The 14,441-nt window shown below is 40.4% G+C and overlaps 1 protein-coding gene across 10 annotated transcripts in view; it reads left to right on the plus strand.

The window, feature by feature from the left end:
* IRAG2 (inositol 1,4,5-triphosphate receptor associated 2) overlaps positions 1–14,441 on the plus strand; it is a 113,728-nt gene that overhangs the window by 61,205 nt on the left and 38,082 nt on the right. For 2 of the 10 annotated variants that reach the window (XM_073020553.1, XM_073020554.1), the window contains 5 exons: positions 5,557–5,618; positions 6,777–6,857; positions 7,676–7,772; positions 10,327–10,474; positions 13,322–13,403. In XM_073020553.1, the coding sequence (XP_072876654.1) occupies positions 5,557–5,618; positions 6,777–6,857; positions 7,676–7,772; positions 10,327–10,474; positions 13,322–13,403 (470 nt within the window). Of the gene's footprint in view, positions 1–5,556; positions 5,619–6,776; positions 6,858–7,675; positions 7,773–10,326; positions 10,475–13,321; positions 13,404–14,441 lie in introns of those variants that run through there. The other 8 variants (XM_037990252.2, XM_073020555.1, XM_073020557.1 and 5 more) reach the window with 6 other exon arrangements.

Here is a 14,441-nt window from a genome sequence, read left to right on the forward strand (position 1 = left end):
GGAAGCTCCAATATGGCATAATTTCTTATGTTCAAATAAGAACTTCATCATTTAGAGGAGGCTTTCACCTAGATGATATCACTGCAAACACTCTTCTAGCTTGCTATTCTTAGCATGGAGGGCAGGAGGTATGGGAGAGGTAAAACCCTTAGGGCTTGGAGCATGGATTCAAGATGAAAGCCGTGTCCTAAGCAGTCAGTAAACAGGAGGGAAATGAGCCAAAGAAGGCGGGCGCAGGGATCCAGGTGATTGAGATACTTAAAGACAGAAGGTTTTGGGATGACGGCCAAGGAGAAAACCAAAGCCAGATATGGCTTGCTCAACAACTCTGATGGGATAGGGACCCAAGTTTTCCCAAATGAAAAATGCAGATATGGAGAAGTAATCTGGGAAGTATAGTATAACGATTAAGAACATGGGATTTGAAATTAACAAACCTGTGTTCTCACTCAAAGTCTACAAAAGAGTGGCTGGGTAAAGTTGAGCAAATCACATTGCCTCTCTGAGCTTCAGTATCCTCTTCTGTTAAATGTAGTTGTTGTGAATTATATAAATAACATAATAAATGCAAAATAGTAGCTAACGCTTGGCCATAGTTGATATGTGTGTTCTGCTGGAACACGTTTCTATAACATGAATCATCTCATTTGTGATTTGTAAATGGGAAATGCTGTGGTTATATAGTATAGAAGTTATATTGTTTCATTCACGATTTTCTTGGGACTTGGATCTGGATTGGTAGGAATAGAACTCTCACCTTCCTCAGGAAAGGAAAAAGCCCTTAGCTTGGCTGCTGAACAGGCAACAGGAACCCTTTCAGCTTTATTTTGAGAAAATTAAAAATAAGTGTCTGCACCTGGGCCTCCCTCCCCAGAGCCAGTCTGGGCTCTGCCCCAGCCTTGTAGAGCCATGGTCTGTGTCCAATCCTACTCCTTCCTGTGTTCACCTTGTTAGCCTCGCTGTCTCCATCTGCATTTGCTTCTCACCCCACCAACACTGTTCTAGTGAAAGCATCACCAGCATTTCCACACTCTTGTTTTTGTGTATTTCTAATATCCTGTGAGGCATTGAAAGACGCATGTCTGATGATGCATGGGATCTTCTTAGTACTAATAATTCAATAATTGTGTTTGTTAGTACTCTGGTTACAATGTTGTGCATACATACAGATAGGTAAGTAGGTAGGTAGACAGATAGATGTTGTTGTTATTATTATTATATTATTTTGAGACAGGATCTTGTTCTGTCACCCAGGCTGGACTATAGTGGTGGGATCATGGCTCACTGTAGCCTCAGCCTCCTGGGCTCAAGTGATCCTCCTGCCTCAGCCTCCTGAGTAGCTAGGACTATATGTGAGCACCACTATGCCTGGCTAATTTTTAAAATTTTTGTAAAGATAGGATCTCACAATGTTGCCTAGGCTGGTCTCAAACTCCTGGGCTCAAGCAATCCTCCTGCCTCAGCCTCCCAAAGTTTTGGGATTACAGGCATGAGCCTCTCTGCCCGGCTGCCTGTATTTTTTTAGTGGTTTCTTCCTAACCCTATTTCATAATCCCTGCATTATATTGTTCTTATACTTTTAACTTCTTTTTTATTAGTGTATTTAACATGTCATAAAATGTTCAGATCTCGAGTATGCTATTCAACTAGGTAGAAAAATACACATCAAAACACAGAATTTCTATCACCCCAGAAACTTCCCTTGTGCAACTTCCCAGTCAATGCCCCACCCCCACCTCTAGCACCCTGAGGAACAACCACTGGTCTGATAGCTTAGCCTGTTCTAGAACTCAGTTACACAGTATGTACTTTTTTGTGTGTTGGTCTTTTTCCTGTCAGCATAATGGGATTATGTTATATTTCTTAGCAGTATTTTTTTTTATTGTTGAGTTGTATTTCCTTGTATGAATATTCCAAAATTTGATTGGTTTTTCTGCTGTTGTTGGATATCTGCAGTATATGCAGTTTGGGGTTACAATGAACAAAGCTGCTATGAAGGTCTGTGTACAAGTCTTTGTGTGCACATAAGTTTTCATGTCACCTAGAATAAATATCTAGGAGTAAAATTGTTAGGTCATAGCATAGCTGTGACTCTCACTTTTTGAGAAACTGTCAAACAGTTTTCAAGAGTGTTGATAGCATTTAACGCTCCTACCAGCAGTGTGGGAGGTTCTAAGTGTTCCACATCTTCAGTATTTGGTAGTGTCAATCTTTGTCATTTTAGCCACTCTACTAAATGGGTATTTCATTGTGATTTTAATATATGTTTTTTAGATGTAATGATGTTGGGCCCTTTTTCATGTGCTGATTGGCCATTGTATATCTTCTTTGTGAAGTGTCTAAGTCTTTTGCCCATTTTAAAATTAAGTTTTCTGTCCTTTTATTATTGGATATAAGTCCTTCGACAGATATGTGCTATGAATAGTTGATCTTAGTCTGGGGTTCTTTAATGAACCCTGATATTTTTAATATACAATTTTACAGAACATGAGGTTTTTTTTCCAGTAACATATAGATAGTATTATACAAGTCCTGTACTCTATAAAATGTCATCCATCATTGATAGCTAACATGATTACGGCTCTAATAATGTTATAATTTTCATTTTCAACAGCCAATTAATTGTGGGGCCTTTGCCTGAGACCTCATTGCATAGTCATTTGGAAAGTTGCTTTGTCTCAACTTTCTTCAGAGGCAATGCATCCAAGACACCTGGTCCCATCCTACATGGCAGATGGCAACAGCAGGGGATACAGTGGCCATTGTTTTACCTCCTTCTATATGAAGCATATATTTGTTCTAGAGGCATTACAGGTCCAACTCCAAACATGTAAAGCAGAATGCAAAGGTGAATGCAAATTGTGGTCATAAGCCAACTTGTTTTGCCATGTGGAAAATATGGAAATAGTTGCTACACATTGCACAAAACATCTGTTGAAATAAGGCTTTCAATTTGAATGCTTCAAGATAGACTGTTTCTAAAACCAAGATTGCCTGGTGAGCAAGCAGATGGGCAATTTAGACAATCTTATACTAACTCATCATTGCTTCTGAAACACGGCTTCATTGGCAATTGTAAGACATTATTCTGAATTTGTATTTTGGAGATACACGACCTTCAGAAGCACACCATGGCCACTTCTTATAGCTTTGGTTTCTATTTTTTAAACATAGGTCAGAAGGAAGACAGGGCCTTCCTTCTTAATACAGTTAAGACAGAATTTTTAAAAATTTTCATCTTTAACAGAGTCCTAAGTATTAATAAGAAATAAATTTTAAATGACTTTTGTAGGTTAGAAATACATTTCTTCCCCCCTGAGATGGAGTCTTGCTCTGTGACCAAGAGCTGGAGTGCAGTGGCTTGATCTTGGCTCACTGCAACCTCCACCTCCCGGGCTCAAGCAATTCTCCTGCCTCAGCCTCCCAAGTAGGTGGGATTATAGGTGTGTGCTACCATTCCTGGCTAATTTTTTTGTATTTTTAGTAGAGACAGGGTTTCACCATGTTGGTCAGGCTGGTCTCAAACTCCTGACCTCAGGTGACCCGCCTGCCTCGGCCTCCTAAAGTGCTGGGATTGCAGGCGTGAGCCACCACACCCAGCCTAGAAATACATTTTTAAAAATATGCTTTGCTTCCTATGTAAGGGAGATGTTTGAAAAACAAACATCTGTTTTGCTCATAGTGGTCCTAGTAACACTATGTCAAGCTTGATTGAGAAATAAGTTATTTTTACCAAAACAATAGTCCTATAAAATAAAAAATTTACATAGGTAATTTCCTACCTAATTGAAGCTTTTAGAGCCTTTTTTCCTGAAAAAAATTTAAAAATTAGATTATGTACTTCTTTTCATTAGCATTATGCTCATGACTCAGAATTTCTTCAGGCTATTAAGATATAAAACAGTTGGTTTATAAAATAAGCAGCACCAGATTTCTATATATTTTGGATGCCAGATTATCTGCTGTTAATAATTTTCCTGGCTGTTACTGATTTTTTTAAAAAAGCGGTAGCTATTAATATGCTTCCATAGAGCTCCTTATCCTTGTTTAAGTTTTGCTTTTAATCTTCTGTGGGCTGAGAAGGCCGTCAAACTGCTGAGAATTATGTATACACCCAGAGCCCTCTGCCCAAGTCGAAGTGTGAGATTTGCCACGTGAATAAAGGGCATAAATATCAGTATCTATTCTAGTTGTTCAAAAGATTTGGGTTTATTTTCCGGTTTTGGCTATGTTCCAGAGAGTAGGATTTGTCAAATAAATAATGTGTTCTTATGTACATCAAAGAGCTAGTTAAATATTAGGTACTTTTCCCCATTTCCATTATTCCAGGCATAAGACCTTTGGAGATTTTACTTAAGCAGAAAAACAAATATTTTTAGTTTCACTGAATGATACCCTGAGTTAAGCTCTGTTCCATGAGTCTAATCTCAGTTCCATGACTTACCAATTACCTTTTCAATCCTCTGCACATCAGTGTTCTCATGATCTGAGGTCTACTTGTAGGATTCTGGGATCCTAGGGCTATAATTTGAGGGCTCAAGCGGAGGCTTATTGGAGAGAGGATTTCTTTATCAGTAGGAGGTCAGACTGAATGACCTCTAAGATGTATTATTTATTTATGTATTTATGTATGTATGTATGTATGTATTTATTTGAGAGGGAATCTCGCTCTGTTGCCCAGGCTGGAGTGCAGTGGCATGATCTTGGCTCACTGTAACCTTCACCTCCCAGGTTCAAGCGATTTTCCTGCCTCAGCCTTCCGAGCAGCTAGGATTACAGGCACACACCACCACACCCAGCTAATTTTCATATGTTTTTTTTTAGTAGATATGGGATTTTGCCATGTTGGCCAGGCTAGTCTCAAAGTACTGGCCTGAAATGACCCACCCACCTCGGCCTCTCAAAGAGCTGGGATTACAGGTGTGAGCCACTGCACCAGGTCTAAGGTGTATTCTTAAGATTAGACAATTCTGTGACTCACTTCTAGAAGACAATTCACAAGTATCTATCAAAGTAAAATTTAAATACCCAAGGGAGATAATGGCTTATCTGTTCTAGCCTGCTTTTCCATTTTTCCCGAGTCATAAGTTCAGAGTGCCATTCTCAGAAATCATTATTTTCTTTTCTTCAGGCCCCAAATTTAAAGCCATCAAAAGTTTATGAAGCAATGAAATGAATTAAGGAAGACAAGGCTAAATATGCTGATACTGGGCACAGTGGCTCATGCCTGTAGTCCCAGCACTGTGGGAGGCCCGGGTGGGTGGATCACCTGAACTCAGGAGTCTGAGACCAGTCTAGACCACATGGTGAAACCCATCTCTACAAAAAATACCAAAATTAGCTGAGTGCGGTGGCATGTGCCTGTAATTCCAGGCACATGGAGGTTGGGAGGTTGAGACAGGAGGACGACTTCAGCCCAGGAGGCAGAGTTTGCAGTGAGGTGAGATCATGCCACTGCACTCCAATCTGGGCAACAGAGCCAGACCCTGTCTCGAAATAAATAAATTAATTAAATAAAAATGGCCATATTGAGCTGGTTATAAATTCTCTTTGTAGCAACAATTGAGTCACTTCAAAAGAGGTTAATTGAAGAGGAACACCATGGCTTGCTGTTTCAGGTAAGATATCTCTGATATATGTTCAGTTCCTGTAGAGGAAAATGTTCAATTCATGTAAGGTTTTGAAGCTAATTTATAACAGACAATGACTTTAATCATTAAGTTAACCAGTTTAGAAGAAAATGTTTTGGTGTACTTTGTTCTCTTGTGCACTTAAATATTCAGCAAAACAAGAAAGGAGATCTTACGTTAGTGAGTGGCTACTGACAATATCTTCTAAAGAGGAAGCATTTCAGAATTTTCTTTGCCCCACCGCTGTATCCATTAGCAAAGAGCCAGTTTTTCAGTCTTGGGGACCTCCTTTCTGATAGTAAGGGCATATCGTTCAATTTATAATATGCTGAAATTTTGAGTATTCTTGAATAGGCTTTGATAGTTACTGTCTCTTTTTTCTCTCTCATATTTAAATTAAACTTTCCATTTCTTTCTGTATGGGTCATCTTAAGATATCCCTGGTAGAGTTAAGTGTATTTCCTTCCCTTATGATAGTTGGTGAATCTCCTTTTTGTTCAGAAATGAAGAACATAAGGGAACAGCAAAGCAGCAAGGTTGGCACTGGAGGAAGATGATAGAGGAGGAAAGAAAGAAGGGTGATATTTGCATGTATCTGTTTCCAGGGCATAATGCAGACACATCTGTTAAACCAGGAAAAAAAAAAATGAAGCTAGGCAGAGTGCCTAAAAAGCCCTCTGCAGTAAGTTGAGCTGGAAAAACCTCCATATCTAAAGATGCTTTAATCATCTCAAGAACACCAACAACATTTTCTATTATAATATAACTATGATAGATGTGAATCTACCTCTTGGATTAAGGCAATAATTTCATAGCTATCAAATTTCCACAGACACCATTTTCACTACTCTGAGTTACATCTCTAACAAGCTTCCTTAGCCTCTGCCTCAAGATTTCAATGACAAAGCCATTCAGTTTCTTGTTCCTGATCTTCGGATTTCATTCCTAGATCAAGTAATGGGGAAAACACAATAGGAGGTTTACAATTACAAATGTGTTCCCTTGGAGTAGAATACAAGATAAAAAACTTGTCAATTTCACCCACTTTAGGTAGTGTCATATCTTCTATTAAGTCTAATATGTTTGGGATCTTTGACCCTTTCATCATTCTGTCTTTGAATACACTCTACCATTTTCTCTTCACAGAGCTTTTTAGATGAGGAATTTCCTCACTATGATTCCCTGTCCTGCACAGATGCAATTCAACAACCTCTTCAAGAAAAATTGGTAATTGCAAGCTTTTTGAAAGTATTTAGGTAGTAATTGTGAATCAACAGCTATCCTCTAATAGAAAGCTAAATCCAGTATGTATCAGTAACCTTAGAACTGTATATATTGCTTTTATCAAGAGATTATCAAATGAGGCAACAGATAGCTATTTTCGTAAATGTACACATACATACACACAAACCTGGTTTGTCCTTTGTCGCCCAGGCTGGAGTGCAGTGGCGCGATCTCAGCTCACTGCAATCTCTGCCTCCCGGGTTCAAGAGGTTCTCCTCCCTCAGCCTCCCGAGTAGCTGGGATTACAGTCACATGCCACCACACCTGGCTAATTTTTGTATTTTTAGTAGAGATGGGGTTTCCCCACGTTGGTCAGGCTGGTGACCTCAAGTGATCCACCCACCTCAGCCTCCAAAAGTGCTGGGATTACAGGCATGAACCACTGCACCCAGCCTGTTTTACTTTTTTAAATTGCAGTATCATGAAGAATTATGTAACTAAGTTTATTCCTCACCTATACCTCTTTCCTCAAAGCCTTTGTTTACGTCAAAGTGTCAATTATTTGGAGTTGATGATGTTAGCATTCTGTTAGATTATGAAATTGTGACTTTTAAATAAGAATTATAATTTACTCATGTATACCTTTTGATCAAACACTTGAAAGCTTTTTTACTTGACATCATTTATTTTCTTCTTGATGTCTCTCACAGGGTCATTTGAGGCTCGTGATATTCTTTCTACCTTTGAAAATGGAGGTAGTAGATTATGAAATATATGTTACATTCCTTTAGATGGCTACTAATAGTTGGTTTTCTGTTCAGAAGCAGTGTTGCCACAAATTATATGGTGGTCAAGAAGTAAGAATACATCAGACACCCCTGACCTTGAAACATACGTGCTGGTACACACCTCTGCTGGGTAAGCCCCCCTTCTACACCTGCTTAGACACAAGTAGGGGTAGAATTCTATTTGAAAGGGAAAATAACTAGTTGTTATTACATTTGCATAGGAAAAATTGTTGAATACTTGGATATTTATCCCTGAATTCAGTCAATCAATATATATTTGAGTATCTACTCTGTGCAAGGCGCCATATTATGCATGATAAAGAATAAGTCCTGGCCAGGCACGGTGGCTCGCGCCCATAATCCCAGCACCTTGGGAGGCCACAGCAGGTGAATTGCTTGAGCCCAGGAGTTCGAGACCAGCCTGGGCAACATCTATAAAACAAACAAACAAAAAAGAGTAAGTCTTAAAGTAGGTCACAGACTAGCAAGGAGACAAGACCTGGGCTCAGAGAAGTCAAAGATGATTCCATAGAAGAGGTTAGAGTTGAATTGGCCTTGAAAGATTAGTTGGCTTTGGAAAAGCAAAAAGCATCAAAAAAGTATTCTAATGGGTGAGAGTAACATGAGCAAACAAAACAAAAAAATAAGAAGAGAAGTAAGAATCAAAAGCCTTAAGTGTGAAAAAGAGCCAAAGGTAGGCAAGTCATTTTGAAAACAAGAGGATTCGGGTTCAGATACAGTAGAAGAGATATTTGGAGAAGGAAAAGTGGGGTGTGGGCCAAATTTATAGTCAATGCCAAGAGAAAGAGCTTTATTCTAAGAAATGGTCAAAGTAGTGACACCTCTCAGCATAACATGGATGCAGTTAAAAGCCAAAATTAATGTCTAGTTCTGAAATGACAAAATAAATGATTGTCAAAGCAAATTTAAGAAGGAATAAAGAGAAAAGTAGAGCGATTTGGTGATCATTTAAATTTGAGAAGGAAAAACTATTTCTAATGGAGTGTCTATTTTGTGTCAGGCAATATAGATTAGTGCTTTATAGAGATTATTCACAATAACTTAATAACCACCGCCAACAGTGGGAGTACTTAAACAGTGCTTGCTGGCCAGGTGTGGTTGCTCATGCGTTTAATTCCAGCACTTTGAGAGGCCGAGGTGGGCGGATCGCTTGAGGTCGGGAGTTTGAGACCAGCCTGGCCAATATGGTGAAACCCCATTTCTACTAAAACTACAAAAATTAGTCAGGCATGATGGTGCACACCTGTAGTCCCAGCTACTCGGGAGGTTGAGGCAGGAGAATCACTTGAACCTGGGAATTGGAGGTTGCAGTGAGCCGAGATTACACCATCACATTCCAGCCTGGGTGTCACAGTGAGACTCCATCTCAAAAAAAAAAAAAAAAAAAGAGAATGAGTGCTATGTGCCAGACACAGTTCTATGCTCTTAACATATCTATTAACTCATTTAATCCTCACCACATCCCTATGAGGTAGATGTTAATATAATTACCATTCAAAAGATAAGGAAACAGAGGAACATTGAGTTAATAATTTGCCTAAGGTCATCTGTCCCTTTATACATAAGCAAACTGAGGCTCAGAGTGGCTTAGTTATTTATTCAAGATCACACAATTGGTATGTGGCAGAGCCAGGATCTGAACCAAAAATTTCTGATTGACTCTAAACTCTGTGTTTCTTCTATTAAACTCTGCTGCCTCCTATACTCAGAAACACACATAACAAGATGGTTTTCCCTAATAAATGATTTGTGATCTCAACCTATTTCCCCTACCAGTCTTTGATGGGTTCTAATGACCATGTCTGATGCTTTTCTCTTCTGGAGGCTGCAAAATTGTTGTGTAAAAGACCAGATAGTAAATATTTTAGTTTCTGCTGTAATTACTCACCTTTACTGTTGTATCACACCAACAGCCATGGACGATATAGGAACAAATGGGTGCGGATGTGTTCCGGTAAAACTTTATTTTATTTATTTATTTTTTGAGACAGAGTCTCACTTTGTCACTTAGTGGCATAAACACGGCTCACTGCAGCCTCAACCTCTTGGGCTCAAGTGATTCTCCTGCCTTAGCCCCCCAAGTAGCTGGGACTACAGGCACATGCCATCACACTCAGTTAATTTTTGTAATTTTTGTAGAGTTACAAAACTTGTAACTCTAAAAAACGTTGCCCAGGCTGGTCTGAAACTCCTGAGCTCAAGCAATCCACTTACCTCAGCCTCCTAAAGTGCTGGGATTATAGGCGTCAGCCACCACACCTGGTCACAGTGAAACTTGACAAAAACAGGCAGCGGACTGGATTTTCGCCTGCTGGCTATAGATTGTGAATCCCTCTAGTTGCTTAGTGGGCGGGGGTTTTCTGGCCTCTCCCACACTTAAAAAAACTTTTTTGAAATTATTACTTTTAAAATATTATTATTAGAACTAAAATTATTATTTTATATATATTAATATTACTGTCATCCGCAAATGCTTTGTCAAAATTAAGCGTTTGACATTTTTACCCTCTGTGATTAGGCATCAAGGGAGTTTATGTTAAAATGTTACTAGAAGTGGGTCAACTTTCACTTTTTCAGTCTCTCAAGAGGGGAAGACTTTATGCTTCAATATAGTTTGAACCAGAAATTGGTCTCTATTTTTATTTTTTTCTGTTCTACTGCAGATGCCTTATCTCTGGATAGTTTTACAGCAGTTCCAACCCTGGAATCAACACCTTTCTCAGGCGTAGCCAACCAAACCCACGCTCTGTGTGAAAGGCCCACATATGGAGAAGTAAAGGACGGTGCTTTGGATATAACAAGACAACACAAGTAGGTTAAGAGCAAAATTTACTTACTCTACTCCTCATGGGTGGCCTATTCCCATTGCCTAATATTTTAATTGGTTGGATTTTTCATAACGTGAGATCACATCTTTATTATGGAACTTCTCTAACTTCCTGAAAATTTACAATTTCTTTCTTTTTGCTTTCTTTTTTTTTTTTTTTTTTTTGAGATGGAATCTTGCTCTCTTGCACAGACTGGAGTGCAGTGATGCGATCACGGCTTACTGCGACCTCTGCCTCCCGAGTTCAAGCAATTCCCATGCCTCAGCCTTCCAAGTAGCTGGGACTACAGACACACGCCACCATGCCCAGCTAATTTATGTGTTTTTAGTAGAGATGGGGTTTTGCCATGTTGGCCAGGCTGGTCTCAAACTCTTGGCCTCAAGTGATCTGCCCTCCTCGGCCTCCCAAAGTGCTGGGATTACAGGTGTGAGCCACCACGCCCAGCCGAAAATTTACAACTTTGAGATAAAGTTATTGCTATAGTTTTCTTGGAGTATAGTTTTCTTGCTTTCCTTGAATTTCATAATACCACTCTAAAGCTTAAAAGACAAATTAGACTACTTAAAATGTTTCCAGTTTTTAGGGATATACCATAGACTGCTAAGTTAACATAGGTAGATTTTGATCATCATTCTCTTTCTTTCACATTCAAGGTTAACACATCTTTGGGAACCTGTCTTTGTCCCTGCACCCTACCCTCTTCCTCTTTAAGTACACAGACTAATCTTTCAATCTAAAGGAAAAGCACACTCACCAGTGGAGTGTTTTTTCCCTACTGTAGTCTCAACACCACACTTCCGATACCAGATGTGTGGGGGCTTTTTTCCCCACACTCCAAGCAATTTTCCACACACCAATCACTTCTTCAGCAGACATGAAATGGGCGTCCAATAATTCAGTTAAATTCCAACATTATCTACCTGGAAATAGCATCCGATTCCACAGGTTAAGGGCTTAGTCCCACAAGGCCGGTCCCTGCTTGAGATGCCACTTGCGGGTTCCAGACTGTGACGTGTACTTCTGACCAACTCTCTATAAATTGGGAGTTCCCAAGACCCCCTTCTTGGGTTCAAATAATTTGCTAGAGTAGCTCACAGAACTCAGGGAAACACTTTCCTTACATTTGTCCACTTACTACAAAGTCTATTTTATTTATTTATTTAAATTTATTTCTTTGGAGGCAGAGTCTCACTCTGTCATCCATGCTAGAGTACAGTAGTGATTTGTGCTCACTGCAACCTCGACTTCCTGAGTTCAGGTGATTCTCTCACCTCAGCCTTCTGAGTAGCTGAGACCGCAGGTGCCTGCCACCACGCCCCGCTAATTTTTGTTTTTTGTTTTTTGAGACAAGAGTCTCACTCTGTTGCCCAGGCTGGAGTGCAGCAGCATGATCTCAGCTCACTGCAACCTCTGCCTCCCGGGTTCAAGCGGTTCTCCTGCCTCAGCCTCCCAAGTAGCTGGGACTACAGGCACTTGCCACCATGCCCAGCTGATTTTTATATTTTTAGTAGGGACAAGGTTTCACCATGTTTACTAGGCTGGTTTTGAACTCCTGACCTCAGGTGATCCGCCCACCTCAGCCTCCCAAAGTGCTGGGATTACAGGTGTGAGCCACAGCACCTGGCCTTGTATTTTCTGTAAGACAAGGTTTCTCCGTGTTGCCCAGGCTGGTCTTGAACTCCCGGACTCAAGTGATCTTCCTATCTCAGCCTCCCAACATGCTGGGATTACAGGCATGAGCCACTGTGCCAGGTGACAAAGTGTATTTTAAAGGATACAAATTAACAGCCGGATGAAGAGATACATTGGAAAGATTTGGAAATGTCTCAAGCACAGGAGGGTCTGTCTTTGTGGAGTTGGGGTGTGCCATCTTCCCAGCACATGGCTATGTTTTAGTTCACCAAATCAGAAGCTTTCCAAGTACTGTCCTTTCAGGTTTTTATGGAGGCTTTACTAGGCAAGATTGATTAAATCATTGGCCATTGGTGATCAGCTCAGCCGGTCTCCCCTCCCAGGAGCTTGGCAGGGTGGAGTTGAAAGTTCCAACCCTCGAACCACAGATTGGTTCCCCGGCAACCAGCCCCTCATCCTGAGGCTATCCAGAAGCCCACCAAGAGACACCTCTTTAGAACAGAAGATGCTCGTAATACTCAGAAAATTTCAAGAGATTCAGGAGCTCTGTGTCAAACACTCCTATCACTGAGGGAATTACAAAGGTCTTAGACACACTGTATCAGGAACCAGGATTAGAGACCAAATGTTAAAGATTCCCCTAGCACCTCTGTCTACAAGGATTTTAGGAGATCTGTCTCAGGAACTGGGGGCATAGATCACAATATCAACAACATCCTGCTAAGTTAACTTAGACAGGTTTTGATCCTATTTCTGTTTCTTTCACACTCAAGGTTAACAAGCTTTTGGGAACCTATACCTGCCCCTGCCCTCATCCTCCTTCGACGTTCATTTGCACCTGCCTTTCAAAGTATACAGACTCATCTTCCTTAGGAAACATTCAAAAATGTCAGTGCATTTTGTGAGGAACTAATCTACCTCAATAAAATTTCCCTTCTGTATTGAGGGCGAGGAAGAATGACTTTGAATTGCAAATGCTTCATTTGCATCTTTGGCTGGATTCTCTGTTGTTTGTAACCTCTCTCTGATGGAGGTGGGAACTCTCTTTCATTATGTGTTACTTAAACCATGAACTTAATTAGAAATTCGATAAAATTGGGACTGGGCATAGGGGAGTGAGAACTGTGTTATTGTTTAGTATCTGCTAAGATGTGCAGTTTTTTCACCTGTAGTAGATAACTCTACTTTCTACTGCCAGGTGCCCAGGCCCCACAAGTGGCCCCAACCCAGGAACAAATCTCTCAGGCTACATCAGGATGAATGATGACCCAAGCATGGAAGTGAGTGTTGGACTGGATTTTGGTTCCATTTTCAGTATTAGCATATCCTGTTCTTCTTCTGTGGGTATTCTTTTTCCCTGTCTTTTTAATTTTTTTTAGGTATTATGGATATTCTTGTAGCAAGTCTGAGTCTGCTCTTCCAAAACTCAGATGCATGAGAAATAGCAACCTTTGAAGTCAAGAAATGAAAATTATTTAATTTGAGGGCTTTCTACCCTGTGTGTAGTATACTCTGTGGGTTATAGAACCAAAAATAGATTTCAATGAAGTGGGCTAGACTTTTGGTGTGAGAGGCAGGCTGGTTTGGGACTTAAATTCACTAGTGACTGTAAGAAGTCTCAGATTCCGTTGATTCTCCAAGAATTGAGGTCAAGGCTGGATAATCTTTGAAGGGCTGGTACCCTTTGTCAAAGACCACAAAGCAGGGCCATGCCCATGGAGAGTAGTCAGGTACTAATTGACAAAGTTAGGTGCTAATGCCACTTTTCTACCCAAGAAAAGAATAATACTAAATGACCTGAGAAGGTGACTTAGGTCATTCTCTCTGTCATCGCGATGTGGTTGGAATGCCTTCCTCAGCCTGCAGCCTGAGCCTCGTGATCTTCTCAATCAAATGGAGCAGGCAGTCCTGTTTCAGGATCTGGCAGAACATCATTCTTCTTTCTTTTACATTTTAATTGAGATATAACTCACCCACCAGACAATTCATTAATTTAAATTATTCACTTAAATGACTTTCCGTAGATTCACAGAGTTGTACAACCGTCACCAAAATCAGTTTTAGAATACTTTGATCACCCCAGAAATAAACTACATACCCTTTGGTAGTCTCTCCCTATTTCCTCCTGTCTGCAACCCCCAGCTCTAGGCAACCACTCATCTACTTTCTTTTCTTTCTTTTTTTTTTTTTTGAGAAGGAGTCTCACTCTGTCGCCCAGGCTGGAGTGCGGTGGCGCGATCTCGGCTCACTGCAAGCTCCGCCTCCCGGGTTCACGCCATTCTCCTGCCTCAGCCTCCCAGTAACTGGGACTACAGGTG

This window comes from Chlorocebus sabaeus, chromosome 11 (genome assembly GCF_047675955.1).
Source record: "Chlorocebus sabaeus isolate Y175 chromosome 11, mChlSab1.0.hap1, whole genome shotgun sequence".
Taxonomy (NCBI): domain Eukaryota; kingdom Metazoa; phylum Chordata; class Mammalia; order Primates; family Cercopithecidae; genus Chlorocebus; species Chlorocebus sabaeus.